Below are 23,276 nucleotides of genomic sequence, written 5' to 3'. Positions count from 1 at the left end.
AGAGGCCAGGCAGGAGGGCCTTGCGACAGTCCAGGAGGAACTGGAACCCGTGTCCGCACTTGTACTGGGTCTGTGTGTTAATCTTCCCGCGGCTCCTGTTCGTATCGCAGACCAGCACCAAGCGCAGGAGACCTCTAGCCTGTCACAAGCCACCAAGGCATCTGCTAAATAATAATGTGGAGTAATTAAGACAATCAATTATATTCAATTAGCACCTGAGTGATGGGCTCGGGTGGCAATCAGTCTTCACTAAAGTACACCGGAGAAATCGATACATCCTCTCTCCAGCCATTCTTCAACTCCTCTTGGAAAATCAAGGCCCCGAATGGCCTGCTTCTCTTCCTACAGAGGAGTCAGTGCCTTCCCAGTCTGCTGGGAGGAACTGCTGCTCTGGACTCTCCCATGCAGGCAGGGGAAAGGAGCTCGGACACAGAAGACTATAAGGGGACCAGATTCCAGGATCCCAAACCCTCAACAGCGTTGGCAAAGTCAGTCCGATGGATTCCTCTGGGGTCAGAGGTGAAACACAAACCTGAGGAGGCAAGTGGAAATCAGGCGGAAGTGCTCATCGGGAACACGCAACTTCCTGATAACTGAGCTACGGATGATGCCAGTTTCTAGAACAGAAGGACACCCCCACACGCACAACCGATTTGGCCAAATCCCACTCTGTAAGATTCCATAAATGGAAATCTGTGTTTATTTGCTGGGATTCAATGAGAGGAGACAGTCTGAAGAAAGTGAGGTTTAGGCATTTTATCACTTTATTTTGAGTTTCCTTATACTGACCTCTGATGTCATAGGCAAAGTGATCTCTTCAGACATCAGCGTGCAGCTTATGTAATCACACTCATTTGTTTATGATGTTTCTTGGTACTGTTAGTGGAATTTGTAATGCTTGGGAATACAGTATACAGCATTTCACTCACATCTCCAGCAGAAGGGGAGAAGAGAAATATGCATCTCAGGTGGACATGAGCTGGTTTTGTATCTCTTGACTCTGCAATGTAAAGCTGAAATGCTGACAGTCTCAGTAACAGCCTATCACCTTGATTTACCCATAGGGACTGTCCACAGTGGCATTCACTCCAGAGCGTCACACCTGTTACACTTCTGAAGACCATAAAATGTTAAGACTTTGATTATAAACTGAGATTTCTTTCTACGTCTCATCAATATTTTGTTGCTGTTTACTTTAAAAACTTTACAGTTTAAAAACTGCTCTCAAGCTGTGTGCATCAATTTTTAAAAAGAAGGTATGAGTTAACAAGCTTATCAAGCACCGTCTTGCATGAGAATTTTCAGAATAAGCGTTTTCTTGTCAGAAAGCAGGGAAACTGGGTTCAAAGATAAACAATGCAGTGCAATGCTTAGCAAAAGTCAAAGCAATATTGGTCAAAGCAATATTATTTCCACATAGGTGGAGGTGAGGAAAATGGCTAAGAAGTGAAGGTATCCCTGAAAAAGTTGCCCCGGTAGTTCCTGGAAAGATTGTAGAAGATTCTATTCCTGCGTCCGGCTCGGATTAAAATCAGTCCCTTGTAACCTGAGAAATAGCTTCCCTGCTCAGGTCGGTGCTCCATTGTTAAAGAGAACCTGGAGGTGCTTTTCAGCAGCTTTCTGATGCCCTGGAATGACCTGCCCAGAGCCCTGGCTTGCAGCTGGAAAGACACTTCCTGCCACAGCCCCTCGCAGAGCCTCATCATGTCTTCGATCAAAGGCAGCGTGTAACCTTGGCTCAGCACCTCGTTAGGCCAGCCGGGGGCCACGGTGACAAAGGGAAAGACCTCGTTTATGGTCTTTACAAACTCCTTGCCATCCACGTAGCCTGGTGTGTGGAATCTCCCAAAGGAGATGTCCATGTTTATCCAGGTGGGTTGATGAAGGAGGTCGCTCTCGTAGGCTTGTTGGAGCAGAAGGAGCGTGGGAGCAAGGGCGTCTTGTGATCTGATCTTCAGGTAAATACCCCACGGTTTGGGAGAGGTGAATATGGTGTCTAGACAGTCCTGCAGCAGGAGCACAGGTGCAGACCTGTCCACCAGCATGACCTCAAGCCTGCCTTCTCTGGACACCACTGGAATGACCAGCATCCCCCCGTCCTCATCTGCAGACACAAGCATAAAGGACTGTCACTCCAACACACACCCGACAGCTCCTCTGTCTGATCATTGATTAATAAAGTGCACTTTGCAAACTGTACTTCACAAATTCCATCCATTTTCTAACCACTGTATCCAATTCAGGGTTGCAGCAAAGCTGGAGCCTATCCTACCAAGCAGTGTGTGCAAGGCAGGATCTATACTGGACGGGACGCCAGTCCATCTCTGGGCACACAGACACAATTACAGACACAAACACACAACCGGAGGACACTTGTGTGAACATAGGAGAACATACAAGCTCCATGAAAATAGCAACTTGGGAACTGAAACCTGAGCCCCAGCGCTGCAAGGCAGCAATACTAGCCACCGTGCCACCAGGACACCCTACTCCATATATTATCTACGACAAATGCAAAAGAAAGGAGACTTGTTTCCGGAAGAGCTCTGTTTGAAAAAGCCTAAATAAAACGATCCTGTCTTTCTTCGCAAATGTTTGCATTTGCATGGGTACTGCATTGTTTGTTATGCAATACAGGCTTGGGAATAGTTCGTTTTAAGACCATAAGAAAGTCAGAGGCTTTCAGATTCAGATCTCATCCAGACTTCACATGAAATAAGACAAGGCACTGGGTTTAGCACCAGAGTGTTCCACACTCCCACAACACTCTGTGCCTCCTGATCTCTGTTTTGAAAGCTCACCTACATGTTTTGCACTTCTGTCATCTGATAAGTGCTTCACTGTTGATTCTGGGTACAAGCGATCTTGTAAGTCTCATGTTGTAAAACACTGATACAGTAAATGGAGAGTATAAAGATGCCAGAAGCTGATTATCTTGCCTCCTTGGCAGAACGCTGAGATTATGATTGCCGACAGACAAAGGTCCCTGTCTTGAACTGCCTTTAAAGAGTTTTCTCTCTCTGCTCTGCTGCATGTTGAATAGAATTAGCCCAGGTCTTTTCAAAACTAATCTCTTCCATATATGAACACAGAGAAGGAATCCTTTCAGGGCATTATCCTGACATCGCAAGTCATCAAAATCAGGAAGTGCAGAAGACATATTTGTAATTTTCGGTAGTACTTAATTTCTGAGCGCTGTTCTCTGTACCAGACATTGTACCTGGTCTAACACTAGAGGAACGACTTTAACTTTGGGATTTGTTACATCCACAATTAAAATTTAAAAGATTTGTATCCAAATGTTACCTTTCATTTTGATCTTATGGTATATCTGTTTCTACAGTAATTACACCTTTTATAACATTAAGGTACTGTATGTTAATCTTTCTATGTTATTGCTAATATTGTCAAAAGTGTGCAATAAAGACTGTCACTAAAAAACTAAAGAAAAAGGCAAACATTTCTAGCACTGCTGCATTCTTTAAAGACGACATTTCACTTTAGGCGCTAGAGTTAAAATTCCTTGAATTAAAACTAAGGCTTTTTAACGTTAGACAATCAGGGAAATTTAAAGTAGCTATGAAAATAATATTAGCTATGTAAATAAAAAAGTTAGCATTTCTCTTCCCCATTTAAAAACTAAAAAATGTGTCCACAAACATGCCTTTGACCATTTTTACCTCTCAGTGAAGACATTAGCCCAATGGTGTTGTCAACAGTATACCACTGGATATTCAAGCCGTCAGAGTTCTTAGGACTGAAGTAGTCTACCACATTTCCTCCTGGGTAAAACCTTCTTTTTCTATTGTTCTGTTCTAGAAAGTTCAAGACAGTTAAGATGACAAAGTTAACAAATGTTATTGGGTCTTTGGAATTTGTCGTGTTCGTACAGTGCTTCTGCAGTTTAATTTGGCAGTACCATGGCCCAGCTATGGTATCACGTTTTATCAGCATTGCGGTGATAAACTCAGATTAAACACACCTCCATTGCATACCTGTTGTTTTTTTAAAAAAAGATTAAATGATTTTGGTAAAATGAAATTATACTTAATATATTCTATACTTACATGTATAATGTTTAAGACACAGTGTGACCGAAAGTACTTTTCTTTCCCAAAATCACATCACATGCTTTATCTAGAACTGGAATACGTGATCATTGACTGGCTGCACACGGCATACATATTTGGACTGCAGCATTTTAAAATCTTCACGGTTAAATTCGGTGGCACAAAAATTTTACGTCAAACTGCATAGATTTCAAACAGACCCAGGGCCTTCTTGAGTTGCCAAGTCACATCTCAGGCCTCAGCTAGCACTCACTTGCAGCCTCTTTAAATTCAGACAGGACTGGCTCGTAGATGTCATAGTAGATCTGCTCTGACAGGCTGTTGTCCCGTATGAATAAAAGGTCATTCACAGTGACAGGATCGGACTTCCCCTGCCACAGAGTAAGGCTGTATCTGAAACACAGGAGGGAGAATACAGACATCACTGGGCTGATCCAACATCAGGAATCCCCAGTTTTTCCATAGGCTGGATAAACTGCTTTAATGGACACATCAGGGAAAACCACCCAGTAAGAAAGAGAAATGACCAGTAAATGATTCGGTCAATTTGAATAGACCGCAATGGTTTGCAAGTAGAAACATTCTATATTGGTAGCTGTGCCAGCATGTGTAGGCTGCAGAGGAACAGGTCAAAGTTTATTGGCTGCTGGAAGGAAAAGAAAACAGACACAGCGTTGGGGCTGTGGAGCCTTCTTCAGGTTGTCAGCATATACTGGAATGTGTGGAATATACATGGTGCTGTTTATAATTTCCAAGACTGTACCACACAGGTGACTTGATTTAAGTGTGCACTCAGGCGGGGACATTTAAAGTCTTGTAGCAAAATCCTGTCCCAGAAACCGCTGCAGGCACCCCGACACATCTGACAGCTCTGTAAGGTTGTGTATGAAAGAAAACAGCGTGAGCGGTGTCCCCTGGCAGTACAATCTACCATCAGGCGCGGCCCTGGTGTGTATACCTGTTTATTTCTACCACAAATGCATTGCAGTCTGGGAGCTTGCTCAAACGAAACATAACTATTTCTTGTAAGTCTTCTTCTCTCCCAACACTAGACCCTTATACCTCTCCAGGCTTCTTGCAGCCTGGTTTAGGATTCTCCCTTGCGAGGCCCCGAAGTCGTATTTCTAACAGCACTCCGCGACGGTCACCTGGGAGACTGCCTCAGCAGCCAGCTGAAGTGAGGCCAGGCCCGTTTGCACATGACGGCCCGCACCGGGAAGGACACCTTCTGGGTGACGTTCCTGATGCTCGTGTACATTTCCTCCACCATGGCGCGGGTGTAGGTCGCGCCGGGGAACAGGGGCAGGTAGAGAGCCTTCCAGCCTGGAGAGATGGTGGCCTCTGGAAATTTCGCTTGGATGAGACTGAGAAACCTGATGCCGGGAAACAAAACAGAGCATCTGAGGGAAATGGGCTCTTTAAAACAATAGTCTGCCATAACACCACATTCGTCGAGTAGCTAAGAGTGCAAGATGAGCAACAGAGGGTTCCTGTTTAGTTGGAGGCCTCGGCCAGGAAGTTTACTCGCTCTTGACCGGCTTCTCTGTCTTTTTGGGCAGCAGCATCGCCTGGATGTTGGGCATGCTACTCCACTTCCTTGAGCATCTGACTTATGTGTGCGTTAAGGGTGAACTGCAGTCCCAGTTCCTTCCGACTGGTTATTAAATCTCCCTAACAAAGTAAATTCATTGACGGTATGGAAAAAAATGACAAATTGCGAATTGAGCACAAAGTCGTGAACTTTGTGAAAGTACTGTAAGTCGCCACGTTGTTGCAAACTGCTGGTCTCGCCACTTTTGGGTGCAAGATAATTGCGACGTGAAGCAGCCCTTCCTGCTCACTAGTCACCGTAATGACAAATGTACTGTGATGTACGAGCGAATATGTACAGGATGTGCAGCAGATATTTCATCTCAGAAAGGGTCCAACGTGATCTGCACACAGAGTTAACAAGTAGTATTTTTAGGCAAAACCGTTTCGACATCAGAAGCAATATTGATATTGGATTAAAAGAGGTGTATTCACAAGCCTGAGTATTTTAAATGTAATAGGGCTATTTCACCTCACCAGACCTTTTATTGCCTTGTTCTGAATCGCAGAACATGGCGCTGCACATATGTGGAAATTTAATCTCTTTGGTGAAGTTACTGTCTACATTTTACTTTCATTGTGGTTTGAAATGCACTAATCAATGGCAATTTTGTCTAACCCCAAAATATGAAAATAATGTTGCAGTTCCCCTTTTAGCTCTGGGCTAAAACCCACAGCTATGGGAGAGCTTTCCCTTTCCCTAGTCATAGTGCTGCAATATTACTGATGCACACTGGATCACAGTATTGTTTTTGCCAGCTGCGTACCAATACTATGATCTTGCTATGTGGAGTATTATGATGTCAGTCACTAAGAACCTACTTACCTTGTGGCATTAATTACTCGCACAAAGTTAGGCACGTTTGGACCATGGAGGATATCAGCATTTAGCCAGACTGGTCTGTTTATTTCTGATTTCCGATTTTTCCTTGCTAAAAGCTCCAAAGAAGGCTCCACTGCTTCGATGCTCTTGAAATCGAGCTTTATTCCTAATCCAAAAAAAAAAGAAGAGAACTTTCTAATATGCTGATCAACAGTTTCACTTTTTTGTACACTGTACGCACTGAAACCTAAGTGAGCTCAGGAGTGGAATGAAAGTACCTTTCTTTGATCTGAGAACCACATCGAGCCACTCCTTCAGGGTATTGTCGCTGTAGATATCGGGGGGGTGGGCCATGATGGGGATGTTCGTCTGTCCGGATGTGCCGTACCCCTCCACGTTCACATCAGCCTCAAGGACCATCGCCTCACCTAAGCAAGGATAGGACACTTCAAACAGGCCCCCAAGGAAAGCTCTTCTCCGTGAAGAAAGCGGTAACCAAGTAAATTCATTTGAGGGTATAGAAAAAAATGACAAATTTCGAATTAAGCACCAAATTGCAAACTTTACGACGGTCCTATGGGTTGCCATGTTGTTGCCAACTGCTGGTCTCGCCACGGGTGAGAGCGAGAGTCAGCGATAACTGCAACGTGAAGCTGCCCTTCCTGCTCACTACTCACCGTAATGACAAATGTACTGTGATGTATACGAACGGATACGCTCAGGCTGTGCAGCAGAAATGCTCCAATGTCACGTGCACGCAGAGTTAACAAGAAAGTAGTATTTTTAGGCAAAACCATCTCAAATCAAAAGCAATATTAATATTAGATTTAAAAAATATGCGTCATAATGCTAGGACTGCAAATACTAATTGTTATAATGAAGAAGGCTCCACAGCCAAAACGTTGCTTTTCTTTTCTTCTCTTTTCAGAATGGAATAAACCTTTACTTGTTCCTTTGCAGCCTACGCATGCTGACGCAAGTACTGACTTGAACCTCTAATGATTATAATAATCCCAAACACCCAGAAAGTCAACAGTGAACTGTGGTGTTTCAATGGACATACCGGTGAAGGATAACGGCATGTCATGAAACGATTCGTTTCAAAACTCGTGGCAAGATGCCAGATGAACTCATCCTTAGGTCTCTGTAGCGCAAGCAGGAATATAATAGCACAGATTCCACGTGACCACACAGAAAGCCGTGACAAGGAACCAAGGTACACTTAAGTAACTGTAGATCCCTGTGTTGTTGTTAGTCAAGAAGGGAGTTCCAGAAGAGTGGTTCTTCAGAAATGTGTGTATTTTGAGGGATGCAATATGGCAGTTTTTCAGGAGGGACAATTTTATGTCTCAACAGAATATTGTATGAGTAATCTGTGTCCCAATTTCAGCAGATCTCAGAATCTAAGCAAAAAAAAACACTTTACTGCAGTTGAACAACATCGAAGTATCAGGTGGAGGCATACTGCTAACATAGGACCCTCACAGATTATTTCAATAAACATGGGTAAAAAAATAATAAGCATGAAACATTTTATTTAGCACCTTTGAGCTATAGCTGTATTTTGTGCTGGCTATACACAGTAGGTATTAAGATTTAGAAAAATCAGTATTTGTTTACTTTTTAGTGACTCCTCCATTTCGGTCTTACTGTTTGCCGAGTGGTACCAGGAAACATGCAACCCATCCTTTTCCTGTATGTATCCAAGCTGGAACAGATAATCCAGCATGTCCCCACCAGTAGGGAAGGCTGGTCCTGGAAAGACAAGGGCAGAGAGTTCACGAGAGAAACTAATTCACCCTTTCAATAAGCAGATCCATGGTGGCACAGTGGTTAGTATGGCTGCCTTTCAGCAGTGGCTCCCTGGGTTCAACTCTGGACTTGGGGTGCTATCTTTGGGGAGTTTTCTCCCTGTGTTCATGTGGGTTTCCTCCTGTGGGTCAAAGACATGCTCTGTTGTGAGTGTGTGCGTGTCTGTCTATGGTGGCCTGGCGTCCCGTCCACGGTACACTGCCGTGCGCCTCTTGTTCGCCGAGAGAGGCTCCGGCTTCCCCGCGGTCTCTTGGATAAAGCAATTAGCAACTGGATGAATGGATATACTGTACAGAACCTCGGTACGCGTTTCCCAGTCAGAATGTAATCCTTTTTACAAAACACCACCTGCCGTATAGCGACGTCAAGTTTTAAACGGAAGTCAGTATCCGAGAATGTAAAACGGTTAGGCTTTGCCTAGATGCGGTAAGTAAAATACGTTACCTCTGTTTGAACATGATAGACACAAAATTGAAGTCGAATGTGCTTTAGTGTGACATATGTACATACCGAGTGTTCTCCCTGTTAATAAAATGATGTGGAATTGGCTCCAAATTAATACCTACTGAAGAGAAACGCGTCTTGAATTCTGGAGGTCTACGCAAAATTCTCCCAAAGTGACGGAACAGAACACCAGCTACACATAATTAATTGCAATTATTTTATTAGTCTCATCCCTGGAGGCCAGTAAATTCGGGCGGAAAAAAAAACATGGAATGCCCAATACTGGGACTGGAAATGTGCTTTTGTGTTTTTATTACAGAAAATGCGGCTCTACCGGTTTTTGGATTGTAAAGTAAAAGGTAATGCTCAGCAGGAATTACTGAATTGCTTATTAGATGATTAAAACAACTGCGATTTGCGCGATTTGCTGAAGCTTTAGAATTACCTGGCGGAGGCGAACTTTTGGTGACCAAACTGACTGTGATGATCGCAGCTATGGCAGCTATGGAAACGCCAGCTGCTACCAAGATGCATCCCTTTAGACGTGGACCACGATGCCCGTCCATTTCCACCATTTCCTCACTTCTGGGGAAGAAGCTCATTACGGGAGCGCGTCCAGTCCCGGCTCTGTGCGTGGATTTGTGCGAATGACAGTATTGCGCGGAAACAGATCTGGGGCTGCTTATCGTTAAACCACTTTACCACCGTTGGCACGTCTTTTTATCTCCTGGCGGTCAACCAAGAAGCCAACCCTTGTTCTACTTGTATTTTGTTTTTGTTTCACGACGCTTTTTTTATATCGCATCCTTAAAATTAATTTCTGTGAAGCACTGATTTTGTTTTCGTCTGTGTAACTGAGTCAAGTCGAAACTTTACTGTTTTCTGCAAGAGATTTTAATAGCTCGTACAAATGTATTTAAGATAAAATAGATTTTTGTATAACAGTTAACATATACAGTTGTGTTATTTTTAAATATCTAGTGGTCGTTTCATATCAGTAGTAGTGTTCTACAGTTTCACAAGTGAGGCGGAAAATATGTAGAAAATACTACTATTACCACCAATAAAATAGAATATAAAATAAAACCTTACCACACAGATGGTACACATGAAAGATGAAAGAAAGTACAATGCATTTTTCCATTGCCGGCCTTGTAGATATGTGGAGCTTGAAAACTGTAAGATCAGCCTGTCGAACTGCTTCAGTACATTAAGACAAATACTGCACAAAGTAATCCAGCAGTAAATGGCTTACTTACATTACGCAAAACACGTCACGACATGCTTCTTAAAAATTGGCAAAAAAAATAGTTCCTCCTGCAACAAGCCTACGTAGGAATCTTCTTGTGGTATATGAGAAGTGCACTTAGAATTGATAGACATTAACATTTTGTACTGTCAATATTTACATTCTCGTTGAAAACTTGGAAGACTTGGTAAAACTCTTATTACATTCGTGATTCTGTCGCAGAAAACGCAATGTTTTGCTTGAGAAAGAAATACGGTGAATTAAACCAGATGTGCAACTTGCCCCCAGCGATGGTGTGAATCCTAAAGTATTAAAAATGATAACAGGCTTACTCTCACTCTCCGCCTTTGTACTAACGAGGATTTTAAAAACTTTTTACTTCAGAACAGGATATGTTTCCAATGCGTTGAGAGCAGTTTAGGAATGTGAATCACCAAAGAAATAGGTAGAAATAAAAGAAATAGGTACGTGTGGGAGACAAAAATATAGATATTTCACTTAAATGTAGCTTTTGGAATTTACCCACAGAGAAAATTGTGCTGTTCAGCAAAAAGGATTTGGGAGTTATTTAGAGGCTTTTAGGAAGACTTCTAGAAAGGTTTAAGAACATTAGTTTTAGAAACCTTTAATAACAAATTTACTGAACATAAACACTTGAAGATTATGTTTTGCTATTGGAAAAGAGAACACTTTGAGTCACAAATACCAGTTTTGTACTTTGAAGAAATCCCTTGAGACGTTATAGTAAAAGATTGACTATAATAAATTGTTTTCATACTAAGAGAAAGTGATAAAACGATTGAACATACCTGACTGTATATTCAAATAGGCATGTTAATTCTCTAAACAAGGTAAAAAAGAAAAAGATCTTCAGCCAAAATTAATACTTGTTAGAAGCACTTCCATTTCTCTTCTTGTCTTTAATTTCCATGTTAAGATCAGAACATTACACTGAATTTGATAGATTACCTCAAAAATGCAAATAGTCACTTTTATTTTAATTGAGCAATTTTAAGGTATCACAATAGAAAAAAAAGATTAATTTATGTCATATTCCTTAAAGAATATTTAGGTCATAGGTAATCTAATTGTAGCTTTTATGGTTTAAAAAGCAATACAGTGCACTTAAAGAGCCTGATTGCATGCAGTCAATGAGCGTTTTTTTCTGTTCATTTTTACTGCAACGTACCCTTGCTTGGACTTAAATACCTAACAATACCTAACAATATTAATTGAATCCATTCTATGCCAAGCTATTTCTGATACAGTTCACGGAAGACAGATGTCTCTGACCAGACGAAAGGGTATTTTTCTCAGCTTTGGATGGTCTCAGAAACCAGGATTCTTCCCCTAAAGGCTTTCTGCCATTACAGGAGTGAGATAAAACTATTTTGACTACAACTCAGCAGTTAAACCTATGACTGTCATGTAAGTCATTGAATGATGCAGAGCCTGCAAGTACACAGCCTGCAAGCTTTGGTGTACGAGGCAACAAATAAATGCAAAGCATTTAATCAAGCAAAGAGTTTAATTTTTGAAGTGACAAGTAAGTGGCAAGGCACAAATTGAATCTGTGTGTTTCGACAGCCTCAGGATCTTGGCTGTAGCAGTCTGTAGCAGTGCTGGGTCACTGGATTGAATTTTTAAGCTTTCGTTTTTAGAAGGCACTGGTCGACTGGGACCGGCTGCATGGCCTGCAGAGCAGCATGGCGAGACTTCAGAGACGCCACTCTGGCTCTGGCCTCAAGCAGGCGGCTGTTCGCCTCCTCAACCACAATCGAGTCCACCGCCACTCGCTCGGCGATGCCTGCTGCCTGGAGGGCTAAATTCCTGAAACAAATTAATAGAAGAAAATCTGTTCAAATGGAGACAGTGAAATAATAACAATATTCTATAGTCTGCTGAGAATAAGTTCTCATTGACCACAATGACATGGAAGGTACCTATTTATACAGCTGGGCATTTTTGTCCTGGAGTATTCTGATTGGAATAGCTTAACTCAAACCCTAGATTTGAAGGGGTGGTTCAGTGGTTAGCATTACTGCCTCGCAGTGCTGGGGCCCTGGGTTCGATTCCTGGGGTGCTGTCTGTGTGGAGTTTGTATGTTCTCCCCAAGTTCAAGTGGGTTTCCAATGGGTGCTCCGGTGTCCTCCCATGGTCCAAAAACAAGCTAGGAGGCTAACTGGCTTCTGGGAAAACTGGTTCTTGTGTGAGTGCCTGTCTGTGCCTGTGAGCGCCCAGTGAGATGGACTGGCGTCCTGTCCAGGGCGAGCCCTGCCTTGTGCCCATCGTCTGCTGGGATAGGGTCTGGCAGCCCAGTGACCTGCATTAGAAGTGATTAGAAAATGGCCAAAAATATACCATGGATTTGGACCCATAGCCTTCCAATTATATTTACTATACACACAATATTTGAAGATATATATGATCTAAATCTAAGTGGTAATAAAATATAGCATAATATATCCACAGGAGTGTCTGAAAACAATGATTTTACTAAATAAAAGGCCACTGTATGAAGCATGGTCACGATCCTTCGCTCGAGGCCTACCTCTGCTCCCTACACCCCTTGATCAGCTCCTTTTGCTTCGCTGCGTGATCTCTGCCGGTCAGCACCAGGCCCGCCTTCTCCTGCTCCGAGGCGCACCGCCGCTCCCGCGAGCCGTGCCTCAGCAGGGTTTTGGAAAGCGACAGGTGCTGGGAACTGAAATCCCTGACGGACGCGAGCTCGGCGGCCTGCTGTTTCTTCTCCTCCAGGAAGCAGGCGTGCCGGTGCCGCGCCCGCTGGACAGACTCCGCCCTGCTCGTGTCCTGCTGCAGCCGGGACCGCTCCAGCTCCAGGCGATCTGTCTGCCGCTGCTGCTGGGCCCGGGTCCTCCTGTCCTCGACGAACCCCTCCACGTGGCGCCGCACCTCCGCTCTGTTGGCACGGACGCGCGCCACCCAGTCGGCCTTGCCGGACAGATTTTCGGCTTTCTGCCTCTCCCTGTAAGCCTTTTCAACCACTTGCAAAGGAGCGAGGCTGATGGATCCATATGACTTCGCAATCAGCCTCTTCTCTGCGCTGACTACTGGAAGGTATCGGATTTGAGGCTTCCTGGCGTTCTGGCTTGCTGCATGGAACTGGTCGATGGCCCGTCTGACGTCCTTTCCGTTCTCTCGTCGGCAGAGCAGCAGGTCGCTCACTGGGTCAGAGCAGTGGAACAAAGCCTTGAGTCCAAATAGTCTAAAACGGACTTCATCAAGGCCTTCTGCTGTGGTTTCCTTTGAGCGACACACTTCTATTGAAGAAGAAACAGAGAAAACATGTAAAATGTGGCTCCTTACAATTTCTTAGAGAACTGAAGGGACTGCCATGTTCAACAGTTAGCACCATCAACATGTTGTTTACTTGTGGTAAACAAATATATTGGGGAGTATGATGAGTTACAGGGATTGCCAGATCTCTATTATATTATTCTTGCTTTTTGTGAAGTAATGCAACGATTTTATTCCTAGTGAAACAAAAAATTAAAGCAGACATATTCCTTAAATGATAAAATGGGGCTGAATTAACAGAACTCCGACAAACATTAAATCGAGGGAATGCAAAAAAAAATCCAATATAATCTCATTGCATTACAGCGCATCAAAATATGCTTTTGAGATTCAGTAATCAGTATCGCTCTTAATTAGCAAATGCCCTTGTGTGATTTATGCTAGGCAAGCTGAATCCCAGCTGTTTTGTTACTTGACATGCACGCAGCAGGCTAATCACATGCGAGAGTGCAGGGCTGCATCTATAGCATGTTGTGGGTTTGCTTCACAAGTATTCTCATTGTGAAACTGCACTCTTCTGTGGTTAGTAAAAAATTGTATATTATATGAATGGGCAGATTAATGCTGAATAGAAAATAAAATCTGAAAGCCTGGTAAACAATTCTATTTAACCATGTACTGTACAGTATCGTCTGGTATCCACAGCTTCATTCTCTTTGTCTGAGGATGTCCAAACTCTGTGCCTGAAAAGTCTTACAGCACCACCTGCAGGATGACAGAGGTAATACTGCCACAAAATCAAATCCTTTCACATTAACACAAAACCTAACAAAAAATGGTTAATTGTATAATCGTATACCGTTCATCTGTCCCTTGTTCTTTTTTCTGGTGGTGGTTGAAATTTTGCTCTGGTAAGGAGTGTTACAGAGAGGCCTGGAATGTGCTTTCTTTCCCTGGTCTATGGACAGCTGACTTGTAACCTCCTGCAAAATGTAACGAGATACACATGGCGGAGCACAAGGAAAAACACAGAGATTATGCATTTATACATACAGATAACAAGCCGTTTGGTATTTCACACTGCACATGAACGTGGCCTGCTCTTTCACACAGGTATGTTCAATTCTACTATAAAACAAAAAACACTACAAACAAGAGGAGGTTATCTGGCCTTGTAAAAAGATATGCTAAAACACTGAAAATATTAAAAGCCAATTTGCACCATGACATGGAGTCAAACAAGGACCTGAGATTTAGTAACATTTTAATGTTTCCTCATTCTCTAGGGTAATAGAGAGAGTGGTGCCTTTAAATATTATAAAGGATTAATATTAAAGCAGGAACAAACCTGCTTTATATTTCTGTCAATGATCATGTCCCAGTAGTTCTCCATCATAGGGTTAATTTCTGCAGCTCAAGCCAAGCTGCAGTACTTTTGCAGCCAGAGCACCAGACCTGCAGGTCCACAGTGCAAACACTTGGCAGAGGCTGTATGAGGATAGCCTGTCATTTTTGTGCAAATTACTGGAATGAATAAGGTCATCAGGCCTTATTTAAGAGGAAAATTTTACCTGTAGTGTTTCAGATTGCATCAGCTTGGTCAGGTCCACAGTAACCTGCAGAATTTTCATGTCATTGTGTTCTGATTTCTAAAACAAGCAGGAGTTCCTTAGAATTAAGAGCACTTATGCAATCACCACCTCCTCCCACAGCACTTTGCAAATGCTTCAGATGAAGAGGGTGGAATATGTATCAGTGGAATATCAGTCAACTGGAATTCAAACTATTTAACTTGTCTTGCCTTAATTAAATAATAAACGTAATTACATTTTAAAGAGGCTTGCTTAAATTGTAGTGATATGTAACTGATCAGTGAAAAGTCTAAAATACTGCAAAGGCTTGGAGAAGAAGCAAAAACAATTGTGATGTGCAATTGTTCATTACCGTTTTATGTTTAGTATTCACACAGAATGCTTTGGATTGACAATAAAGAGCAAAATGGTTCACATGAACATAATATTTAACACATTAATTTATATATCCACTTATAGGAGGCTATGGTTTAGTTTATGAGGAGGCAAAGAAGTGATAGTGTTGGTACTTTGTGGGACATAATGTACATCACCTGATATTTCATGACCAGGTTTGTGCTCTTCGTAGTGTCACTGAGACCCCCTGACCTTTGCCCTTTGGTGACTGAGAGGCGGATGTGACTAACATTGTCTTTTGTCCCTCTGGGGATCTGTGGCTTTTTCAAGAAGCTGGAGAAAAAGAGCAAACAATGAAAATAAAAGAGAGTTCTGCTCCCTGATGGACATAAAGGACACATGACCCTTGATGATTCCATTCAGAATCTAGTCTTTCAAAGAATATTCCAAAGGCATATTGACTTCATTAATGGTATGAGAAATACTGTAGTAAAGTACCATTTGTATTGAAATAGTTAGAATGTCCTTTCAGTTTCATCCAAAACTTATTGGATTATAGACCTAAAGTTTTTTATAGAATAATTTGTATTTTTTACTGTACACGGTAAAAACATTTCTATGTATTAACATGTATGTGAACAATATTGTCAATTAATTTGCATATAAAACTAAACATAAAATATTTACCCCAATTGCTTTCTTGTTAGATAACCCCGAATGCAGCGCTGAATAATTGTCATAGGTGAGTAACAGGCCAGAATTGTGTTTATCTTTGATATAATGTCTTTCACTGTTTTCATGGCAGCTTCAAATGATTCCTGAATTGAACACAAAAATTGGAGTTTAAAATGAATAAACGTTTGCAGTTCTGAACTACTAATACTAAATGTATGCAATGTAAATACTAATACTAAATGTACGCAACTGTACACAGGTTTAGGCAGCTAGAGGAGTAAGTATCTAAGGACTGCAATAGGAAGTCTCTGCCAAAAAAAGTTGCAGACCATGCATGAGAACTGCAATAGTGAATTGCAAAAGTTACAACTTGGAATTGTCCTGAATTCTCTGATTTCTGTGCTGACTAGAAGAACTCTTCATCGGCACATAACCCCTTTCCAACAGTATGTGAATTGCAAAGGTTCCCAGTGACATATAGAGTGAATTTTAAGATTCGCCTGCTCATGTACTGCATAAGGCACTGCACATTCCAGATAACCTCTATGTTATCAAAAAACAAACATTTGCATGAGCACAGCACAACTCTTAATCTGGCATCTGCTAACTGGCCTGCTTGCTCAGCCAAAGGCCAAGATCTACACAATGGGTGACAGATCCAGCTCGTGAGCAGCCCCGCATCTTTGACACTCAGCATCCGACTCCATTAGAGATTTTCCTCTGCTGACACCTTCAAAGCTCACTTCAAAGACCTGTCTTTGTTTTTCTCTTGGTTCGACACATTCGGTCTGATGTGCTTTTCTCTCCACATATCTTTTTGCTTGTGTTGTGTATTGGGCGTCTGGTACTGCGCAGTGTTCTGCGTTTGAGGTTTTGTGCAAAAAGTAAAAAACACTCCATCAAACCAACCAACTTAGCTTTCCGACACAGATCCACAAAAAGACGTGGATTCTTGGCTTTGAATTTAGGCGGAAGAGCCCAGCCTTCGATTATCTCCTCATCTGAAATGACAAAATTATCCAAAGCCTTTAGGGACCATATGCTATTGACAACATAGTGTCTGTAACTTCCTCCTAGGCTAAATGGAGTATCAAACAAGGTTAACGCAGTGAGATTTGAGCAGGATGACAATCCTTCAATGTCTTTTTTATTTCCGATACTGTTGTCATGCAGATTGAGGATCTGTAAATTCGTCATGCCCTCCCAAAAGGTGCTTCCTGGGAGCTGTGTTATCTGGAAAAGCAAAAAAGAGACAAAACAGTTTGATTTTATCACAAAGAGCAGTTTGTTCTTGCCATGTTTAATTATTAACGTTATCGTGAGTCACAAATCCACACCTGCACACCTGAATGAAGACCTGCCGATTTTAGCCAGATTTCTGTTCCTGTCACTGTCTCTGCAGGAGTTAAGATTAATTAAAGGAACTTGATCTGTAGGTGCTTTTAGATGATAGGAGAAATCGTTACCGTGTATTGTTCCGAAATAACGTTAATCAAAAAGACACAAAACTTTAGAGAGAAAAAAATAATTAACGCTATTACCTGGTTCCCATGAAGATCTAGTAGAACTAAGCTGGTGCAATGAATGAGTGCATCGATATTGGTGATGTAGTTGTTGGACACGATGCATATTTTCAGGGACGTGCAGCAGTCCAGAGAATTCAGGTCCTTGAGCTTTAAGCCTCCTAAATTCACCAGAGCGACGTCCGGCAGCTCCGCGGCCGCCTGCTCCCTGTGCGCCGCCAGCCCGCGGCGCAGGATCAGAGCCCCGGCGCAGCTCGCCGGGAACTCGCTGGCGCCGGGATCACGCGTCATCGCGCCTCCGCTGCCCGGGGTCGTGGCGCTCCTGCGCCGTGAAGGCCCTCGTCAGGCTATTGCCTCACCGCAGTAAAGTCAGCTATTGTTTCATTACCAACAACAACAACAACAACAACAATGAAGGGAACAAGTAAAAGTTTATCCCATGACACCCGAAGAAGGCTGCACAGCCGAAACGTTGTGTTATTTTTCTGTCCTTTTCAGCGTGTTAATAAACATTGTTCCTATATTATTATTATTATTAATTGAATGAATTACAGCACGATGTGAAATAGTGTGTGAAGAATTTGAATTATTTTATGACAGTAAATGTTCCTTCAGTTGTCCAGACATTACCAGTGGGACGTTTCTGTACTTCTTACACAGCCCTGTTTTCTGCATTTTAGCATCAGTAACCACTAAAGCGTTGACTTTCAGTGGTACTTCCTTGTAATGGGTAAATCAAAAGAAAAATAGACAGAAATAGAAATATGCATGAATAGAGTATATGATGTGACCTTTACTGAATTAGGCAATAGCAAGACTTTTTTTTTCTGTCTGCAAATGAGTCGTAAAAACACGCTCACTGCAAAATTAGGAAAATTACATTTAAAACCTAAAAGCAGGGAAATAAAAACAACAAATACTTAAATATTTCTAAGTACAGAAACGTTTGTGAAATCGTTTTGCAAACAGTGTCTATAAATAATAACTACTATAGGTACTAACAGGTTGTATTACCTTCACGTAGCTTTTTGGACCGGAATGTTTCTTCTCTTGTTACTATGACGACAAGGATTCAACTACGGAAAGCGGTAGGTTTCTAACGTAGGTCAACTACGTATAATTTTTTTTAAAAAACAACTTTTTAAGACAAAATCTTAATCAACTAAGAACTACATTTTCTTTTTTTTGTGCCTCGGATTATACAGTGCGGAATTTAACATGCCTGATCTGTTCATTTTAATTTTCCCCAATTAAACATGGAGTCTCCCCTACTCGACACATCTAAAACTATATTAATTGTAACTGAAAGTCATACAATACAAAGATCGGAGTCGATTGAAGAATTCGCTGAGAAATATTTATATGCATCTTTAGCCTTTGCAGTGAATGATATATAGAACGCTAAATTGGAAATATAAACGGTTCCCTTTTTAAAGATGGTGGATTTGGGTTTTACTAACTTCCTTGTTTTGGTTTTCCCGGACTGACATGGGTACACAGTAAAATCAAAAACAGGGAAGACAAACCGGTTGTGCGAATTCCAGGGTGTTCAAATCAGATTCAGACCAGAGTTTGTTTTTAATGATTTTAGAGAGCATGAATGACCACTGGAACACGTCGTTGCAGAGAGCCACCAGACAGAAACTGGACGCATTTGCTAAATTAAGAGGTACGTTACCTGCAGGTAGTTTTATTTCAAGACGTTGTTAAACGTGTAAGAGTTTCACTTCTCTTGTTGGTTCACAGCAGCAGCGGCTAAAGTCTTTCGGGGAGTTCAGGTAACGTCATTAAATCTTTGTAGTTTATTTTGCTGGCGCCCTGAAGTGATTGAATGCTACAGGAATGGTATGGTAATCTACGCTGTTTATGAACACAGTTGTAGACATATTTTAAAAATTTTATAGGCTTTCTAGATTAGATTGCCTGTTTACGTACGTAAATTGAATCTGATACTGCGGATGAGAAAATACACAGGTTAATTGAACGAATGTGAGAGGGAGGGAAGACGTTTGTCATAAACGCATATTATCAGTCTTATCATCGAATGCAATTGTTACACATTTCTGGGAAGGGAGAAAGCTTCCTGTTTTCGACATAACACACGTTGCCAAAAACATAAAATAATGTTTTTCTCTTTTGGTTTGGTATGCTGAATCATACCTACTGCGCCCATCCTAAAAATAATAATTCTTTCTTAATGTGACCAGTTTTCGAGAGTGAGTGAGAGAGACGCCGGGTGTGAATTAATTCCACTTTCACTGTTAACCTGCAGGCAGGTCAGTGCGACCGGGGCAGTTTTGGGATCTTGTCATCATCACAGCCGCCGACGACCGTCAGAGGGCTGCCTACGAGCTGCAGGTGGCTGAAAAACTCCAGAGAAAGGAACTCCCTCTTGGGCTGCCGTACCACGTGTTCGCAGATCCACCTGGACCTAAGATAGGTCAGCCTGGCTAACTTGCTTACTTCGCCTCCAGTCATTGACAGTCGGGCCAGACAGTCTAAACACGCCATGGTATTAAAGACCAAATACACTCTCCCCCTCCTCTTTCCAGGCAATGGGGGATCAACGTTATATTCCCTCCAGCAAATCCAAAATAAATACGGGGACAAGGTCCGTGGATTCAGAGTCATTCTCATCCATGCAGGTAATCAACAAGTGTTGTCCTTTCATTTTCTTGTCAATTATGATCAATGCAAAAACTTTATAATGACCGGCTCTTAATGCATCAGTGGTGCTGTATGTGTTCCCATTTTAATGGTCTGTAAATCCTGGACTTGATGTATATATGAACAACTAAGCACAGTTGTTTCTGTTAGAATGTGTATTTATTTTCAATATGGTGGTTTGAAGATGAAATAGATACTGTTACAAAGCAGTAGCTACTGCATTCACGGCACGTGGAGAAACTAGTCCTTACCTATTAACTCACAAAAATGAATAAAGTCCAAGTAGACGTTCACCTTGTGTGAAAATCCAACCGTGTGAACAGTCGTTTCATATAAATGAGGCTCTGTTTGGACAACGGCGGTTTTCTCGCAGACATCGTGTCGTCTCCTGACAGGAGGCTACAGCCAGCGCCTGCCCAGTGCCAGCGCCCTTGGAAAGATCTTCACTGCCCTCCCGCTCGGAGAGCCCCTCTACCAGATGCTGGAGCTCAAGCTGGCCATGTACATCGACTTCCCTTCACGCATGCAGCCGGGGGTGCTGGTGACCTGCGCCGACGACATCGAGCTCTACAGCGTAAAGGGGGGCGAGGCGGTGGCGTTCGACAGGCCCGGTGTCACCGCCTTGGCCCACCCCTCGACCCTGTCCACCGGGACCATGCACGGCGTGTTTGTGCTGGAGCCGGCGCCGGGGTTGGAGCCCTGCGACCTGGAGTACAGGTCCTGCCGCCGCTTCCTGCACAAGCCGAGCGTCCAGGAGATGCACAGCAGCGGGGCCGTGTGCTCCAGGGCGGCCAGCACGGGCGCAGGGGGTCAGTGGGGCAGGCTCCCCGAATTCGTTTACACCGACAGCACGTATTATATGGACCCTGACACGGCCGGCCGTTTGCTCGGTTTGCTCGCAGAAATAGGGCCCCTAGGTTGTGAAATAGATGCGTATGGGGACTTCCTACAGGCACTGGGTTCGGGGGCGACGTCGGCGTACACAACAAACACAACTAATGTGACGAAGGAAGAACGAAACCTTGTTGAGGTCAGAGGGAAAATATTTGACCTTCTTGAGGGAACTCCATTTAACGTGATACTGCTGAATAACTCCAAATTCTACCATATCGGCACCACCCAGGAGTACCTGTTTCATCTGACAGGAGACCCAAACCTCAGGGCAGAACTTGGGCTCCTCTCTGATGCTTTTAGCGTCTGTCCCGCTGACACGTCGAAGAATCCCGCAGTCTGTATTATTCACAGTGTTCTCCACCCTGCCTGTACTGTGGGTTTGGGGTCAGTGATTGAATACTCAAGACTTGGTCCTAATGTGACTGTCGGTGGCAACACTGTCATCAGCAGCTGTTGGATAGAAGGTGACTTTGATGTCCCATCTGATGCCTTTATTCATTCATTGAGCCTGAGCGTGAACAGAGCCACTTTCTTTGTCACCATTGTGTTTGCAGTAGGAGACAACCTGAAACAGAGTGTACCATCGGTGTCGGACATTGGCCAGTTGCAGTTCTATGGAAGAAGTTTGTTGGAATGCCTGGGCCTTTGGGGTCTTTCAGTTCAGGATCTGCAGTTCTCAGGCGATACTTCCTGCCTGAGTTTATGGACCGCAAAAATTTTTCCACTCTGCTGCGACCTTAAAAGTTCATTTAAATTGTCGCTGAATATGATTACATCTTTGCAGGGTAGGTCCAGTTTCACTTTTCCCGAGGATGCCAAGTTATTTTCCTTGCAGGAAGCCCTGCGGTGTAAGGATTTGGAAGAAATGCTCAAATTTAGGAAGGAACTGCACAGAGACATTAGTGAGGAGAAACTGAAGCAAAGCTGATCATTACTGTGTACATGATGAGATCGCAAGTTTGCAAACTCCAACCTTGCTCACCTACATATACCTATGGGTAAATCATGTCTCTAGCTTACTCACTGGAGTGTATCACTTCACATCTGTCTCTCCAACCTCTCTTTCTCTTTTCAGCTTATCCTATCATAAAAGGGGGGTCTGATTGTCCCACCCTCATAGACAACCTGTCATCTCTCTCTCTCTCATTCAGGTGAGATACATCTACTGTATAAAGTACATCAATTCAGATAATTGATTTGAAATCATGCCTTCATTCTGCTCCACCTTAAATCAGAATCGAGTTGTGGAACTTTGTTTTATGACAAGAATGTTTTGCAATACAACAGTGCACATTCTTGTATTGGAAAATAAACAGTAGATTTAAAGAGCTATGCTGTCGATTCTACAATTTTATATATTTCTGAAGGCAGCTACAGACCTGCACACCAGGAAATATAAAAAAAACTGTGTGTGCTGTATTACGAAAAGGAAGTCAATACTTATAATACCATAGGTTTAGCAGATGTATTACAGAAAGGGGGATTATAGATTTTAAAGACAAGGTGTTTTTTTTCCTAGTATCCTAAGCTTCTGAGGGTTTGAGTAAGGAAAGATGAGTGATAAAATGTCCATCTCTTAATAACTTTGAGTCATTACGGTTTATAGATAGTTTCTGTATATTGATTTGAAAACTATGCAAGCAAGTTATTAAATAAAAGAAATTATTTACCACCACTGAATCATGTGTCCATTGCTCTTGCAGTTAAACTCCCCTTTGGTCCGACACTGAAATTGTAAGCAATGAAAGTTTACTACACAAGGCCTGTAACTGTATCTCTGCTGTTCTTTCTTCCTAATGCCAGCTCGCTTTGTGTGTCAGATATTTTTAAACTGGAAAAAGAAATGGAATGGCATTTGTGCTTTCTCATAACCTCTGGTCTGCAGAGAGGCAGGTGCTGGGTGTGAACAGACTTTACTGATGCTATCTGGGTGTACCCCGTTAGTGAAGAAAACCCCTCAAGTTTTGATTAGGAGATGATGACATCCCTCTCCACAACTGTCTCCAGGTGTTAGTACGCTGTAGTGCGTTTTCCTCATTGTCACAAGCACAGCTTTCCCCAGCCCTGTCCTTATGGAGGGCATTAGAAGGACTGCTATAGTGTGTCAGCAGAATGCGTTAATCAGAAATTACTGGATGTGCTGTCCCTTTAAATCACTTGTTAGAGAGCCCCTCATTGTTAAATATTCTTTGCCTGCTTCTGTGAACATTAGGAAATCTGCCAAAAAATGCCTCATTCTGTTTTCAAGAACTACAGATTCTCATCCACACCAGACCTGGGGTTGGGAAATATTTTGGAGATGCATCTCCTTGCACCTATGGCTTTTCAATCTTTCATTCCAGG

General features: G+C 42.6%; 3 protein-coding genes across 3 annotated transcripts; 1 reads left to right on the top strand and 2 right to left on the bottom strand.

The window, feature by feature from the left end:
- Positions 1-741: 741 nt before the first annotated feature.
- On the bottom strand, positions 742-9,404 carry fam151a (family with sequence similarity 151 member A). Its single transcript, XM_088926987.1, has 8 exons — positions 9,185-9,404; positions 8,104-8,238; positions 6,762-6,911; positions 6,487-6,649; positions 5,219-5,443; positions 4,324-4,463; positions 3,681-3,815; positions 742-2,104 (listed from the first exon to the last, which is right to left on the bottom strand). Exons 1-8 carry the CDS (start codon positions 9,339-9,341, stop codon positions 1,440-1,442), a joined length of 1,770 nt encoding a protein of 589 aa, XP_088783113.1. The 5' UTR covers positions 9,342-9,404; the 3' UTR covers positions 742-1,439.
- Positions 9,405-11,496: 2,092 nt separating this feature from the next.
- Positions 11,497-18,477, bottom strand: lrriq3 (leucine-rich repeats and IQ motif containing 3). Its single transcript, XM_088926985.1, has 9 exons — positions 18,387-18,477; positions 17,391-17,745; positions 16,759-17,082; positions 15,862-15,992; positions 15,372-15,507; positions 14,818-14,895; positions 14,106-14,229; positions 12,540-13,269; positions 11,497-11,818 (listed from the first exon to the last, which is right to left on the bottom strand). Exons 2-9 carry the CDS (start codon positions 17,661-17,663, stop codon positions 11,632-11,634), a joined length of 1,983 nt encoding a protein of 660 aa, XP_088783111.1. The 5' UTR covers positions 17,664-17,745; positions 18,387-18,477; the 3' UTR covers positions 11,497-11,631.
- Positions 18,478-18,856: 379 nt separating this feature from the next.
- Positions 18,857-21,986, top strand: fpgt (fucose-1-phosphate guanylyltransferase). The gene is made up of 4 exons (XM_088926986.1): positions 18,857-19,041; positions 19,645-19,812; positions 19,925-20,017; positions 20,435-21,986. Exons 1-4 carry the CDS (start codon positions 18,954-18,956, stop codon positions 21,859-21,861), a joined length of 1,776 nt encoding a protein of 591 aa, XP_088783112.1. The 5' UTR covers positions 18,857-18,953; the 3' UTR covers positions 21,862-21,986.
- The last annotated feature ends 1,290 nt before the right edge of the window (positions 21,987-23,276 follow it).

Source organism: Atractosteus spatula, chromosome 11, assembly GCF_055471065.1.
Source record: "Atractosteus spatula isolate fAtrSpa1 chromosome 11, fAtrSpa1.hap1, whole genome shotgun sequence".
NCBI classification, from domain to species: domain Eukaryota; kingdom Metazoa; phylum Chordata; class Actinopteri; order Semionotiformes; family Lepisosteidae; genus Atractosteus; species Atractosteus spatula.
This window is presented reverse-complemented; position numbering and strand designations above follow the sequence as displayed.

Bases quoted from the DNA above. Each gene is read 5' to 3' on its own strand.
- fam151a (XM_088926987.1), bottom strand. From the start codon at position 9,341: ATGAGCTTCTTCCCCAGAAGTGAGGAAATGGTGGAAATGGACGGGCAT. The intron at 8,239-9,184 runs GTAATTCTAAAG...TTGTCTTTCCAG, and splicing joins CAAAAGTTCGCCTCCGCCAG to GACCAGCCTTCCCTACTGGT. The intron at 2,105-3,680 runs GTAAAAATGGTC...TTGTGTCTGCAG, and splicing joins GCTAATGTCTTCACTGAGAG to ATGAGGACGGGGGGATGCTG.
- lrriq3 (XM_088926985.1), bottom strand. From the start codon at position 17,663: ATGACGCGTGATCCCGGCGCCAGCGAGTTCCCGGCGAGCTGCGCCGGG. The intron at 15,993-16,758 runs GTTGGTTTGATG...TGTTCAATTCAG, and splicing joins TGTGTCGGAAAGCTAAGTTG to GAATCATTTGAAGCTGCCAT. The intron at 14,896-15,371 runs GTGATGTACATT...TGCTTGTTTTAG, and splicing joins ACCTGGTCATGAAATATCAG to AAATCAGAACACAATGACAT.
- fpgt (XM_088926986.1), top strand. From the start codon at position 18,954: ATGATTTTAGAGAGCATGAATGACCACTGGAACACGTCGTTGCAGAGA. The intron at 19,042-19,644 runs GTACGTTACCTG...GTTAACCTGCAG, and splicing joins CGCATTTGCTAAATTAAGAG to GCAGGTCAGTGCGACCGGGG. The intron at 20,018-20,434 runs GTAATCAACAAG...GTCTCCTGACAG, and splicing joins AGTCATTCTCATCCATGCAG to GAGGCTACAGCCAGCGCCTG.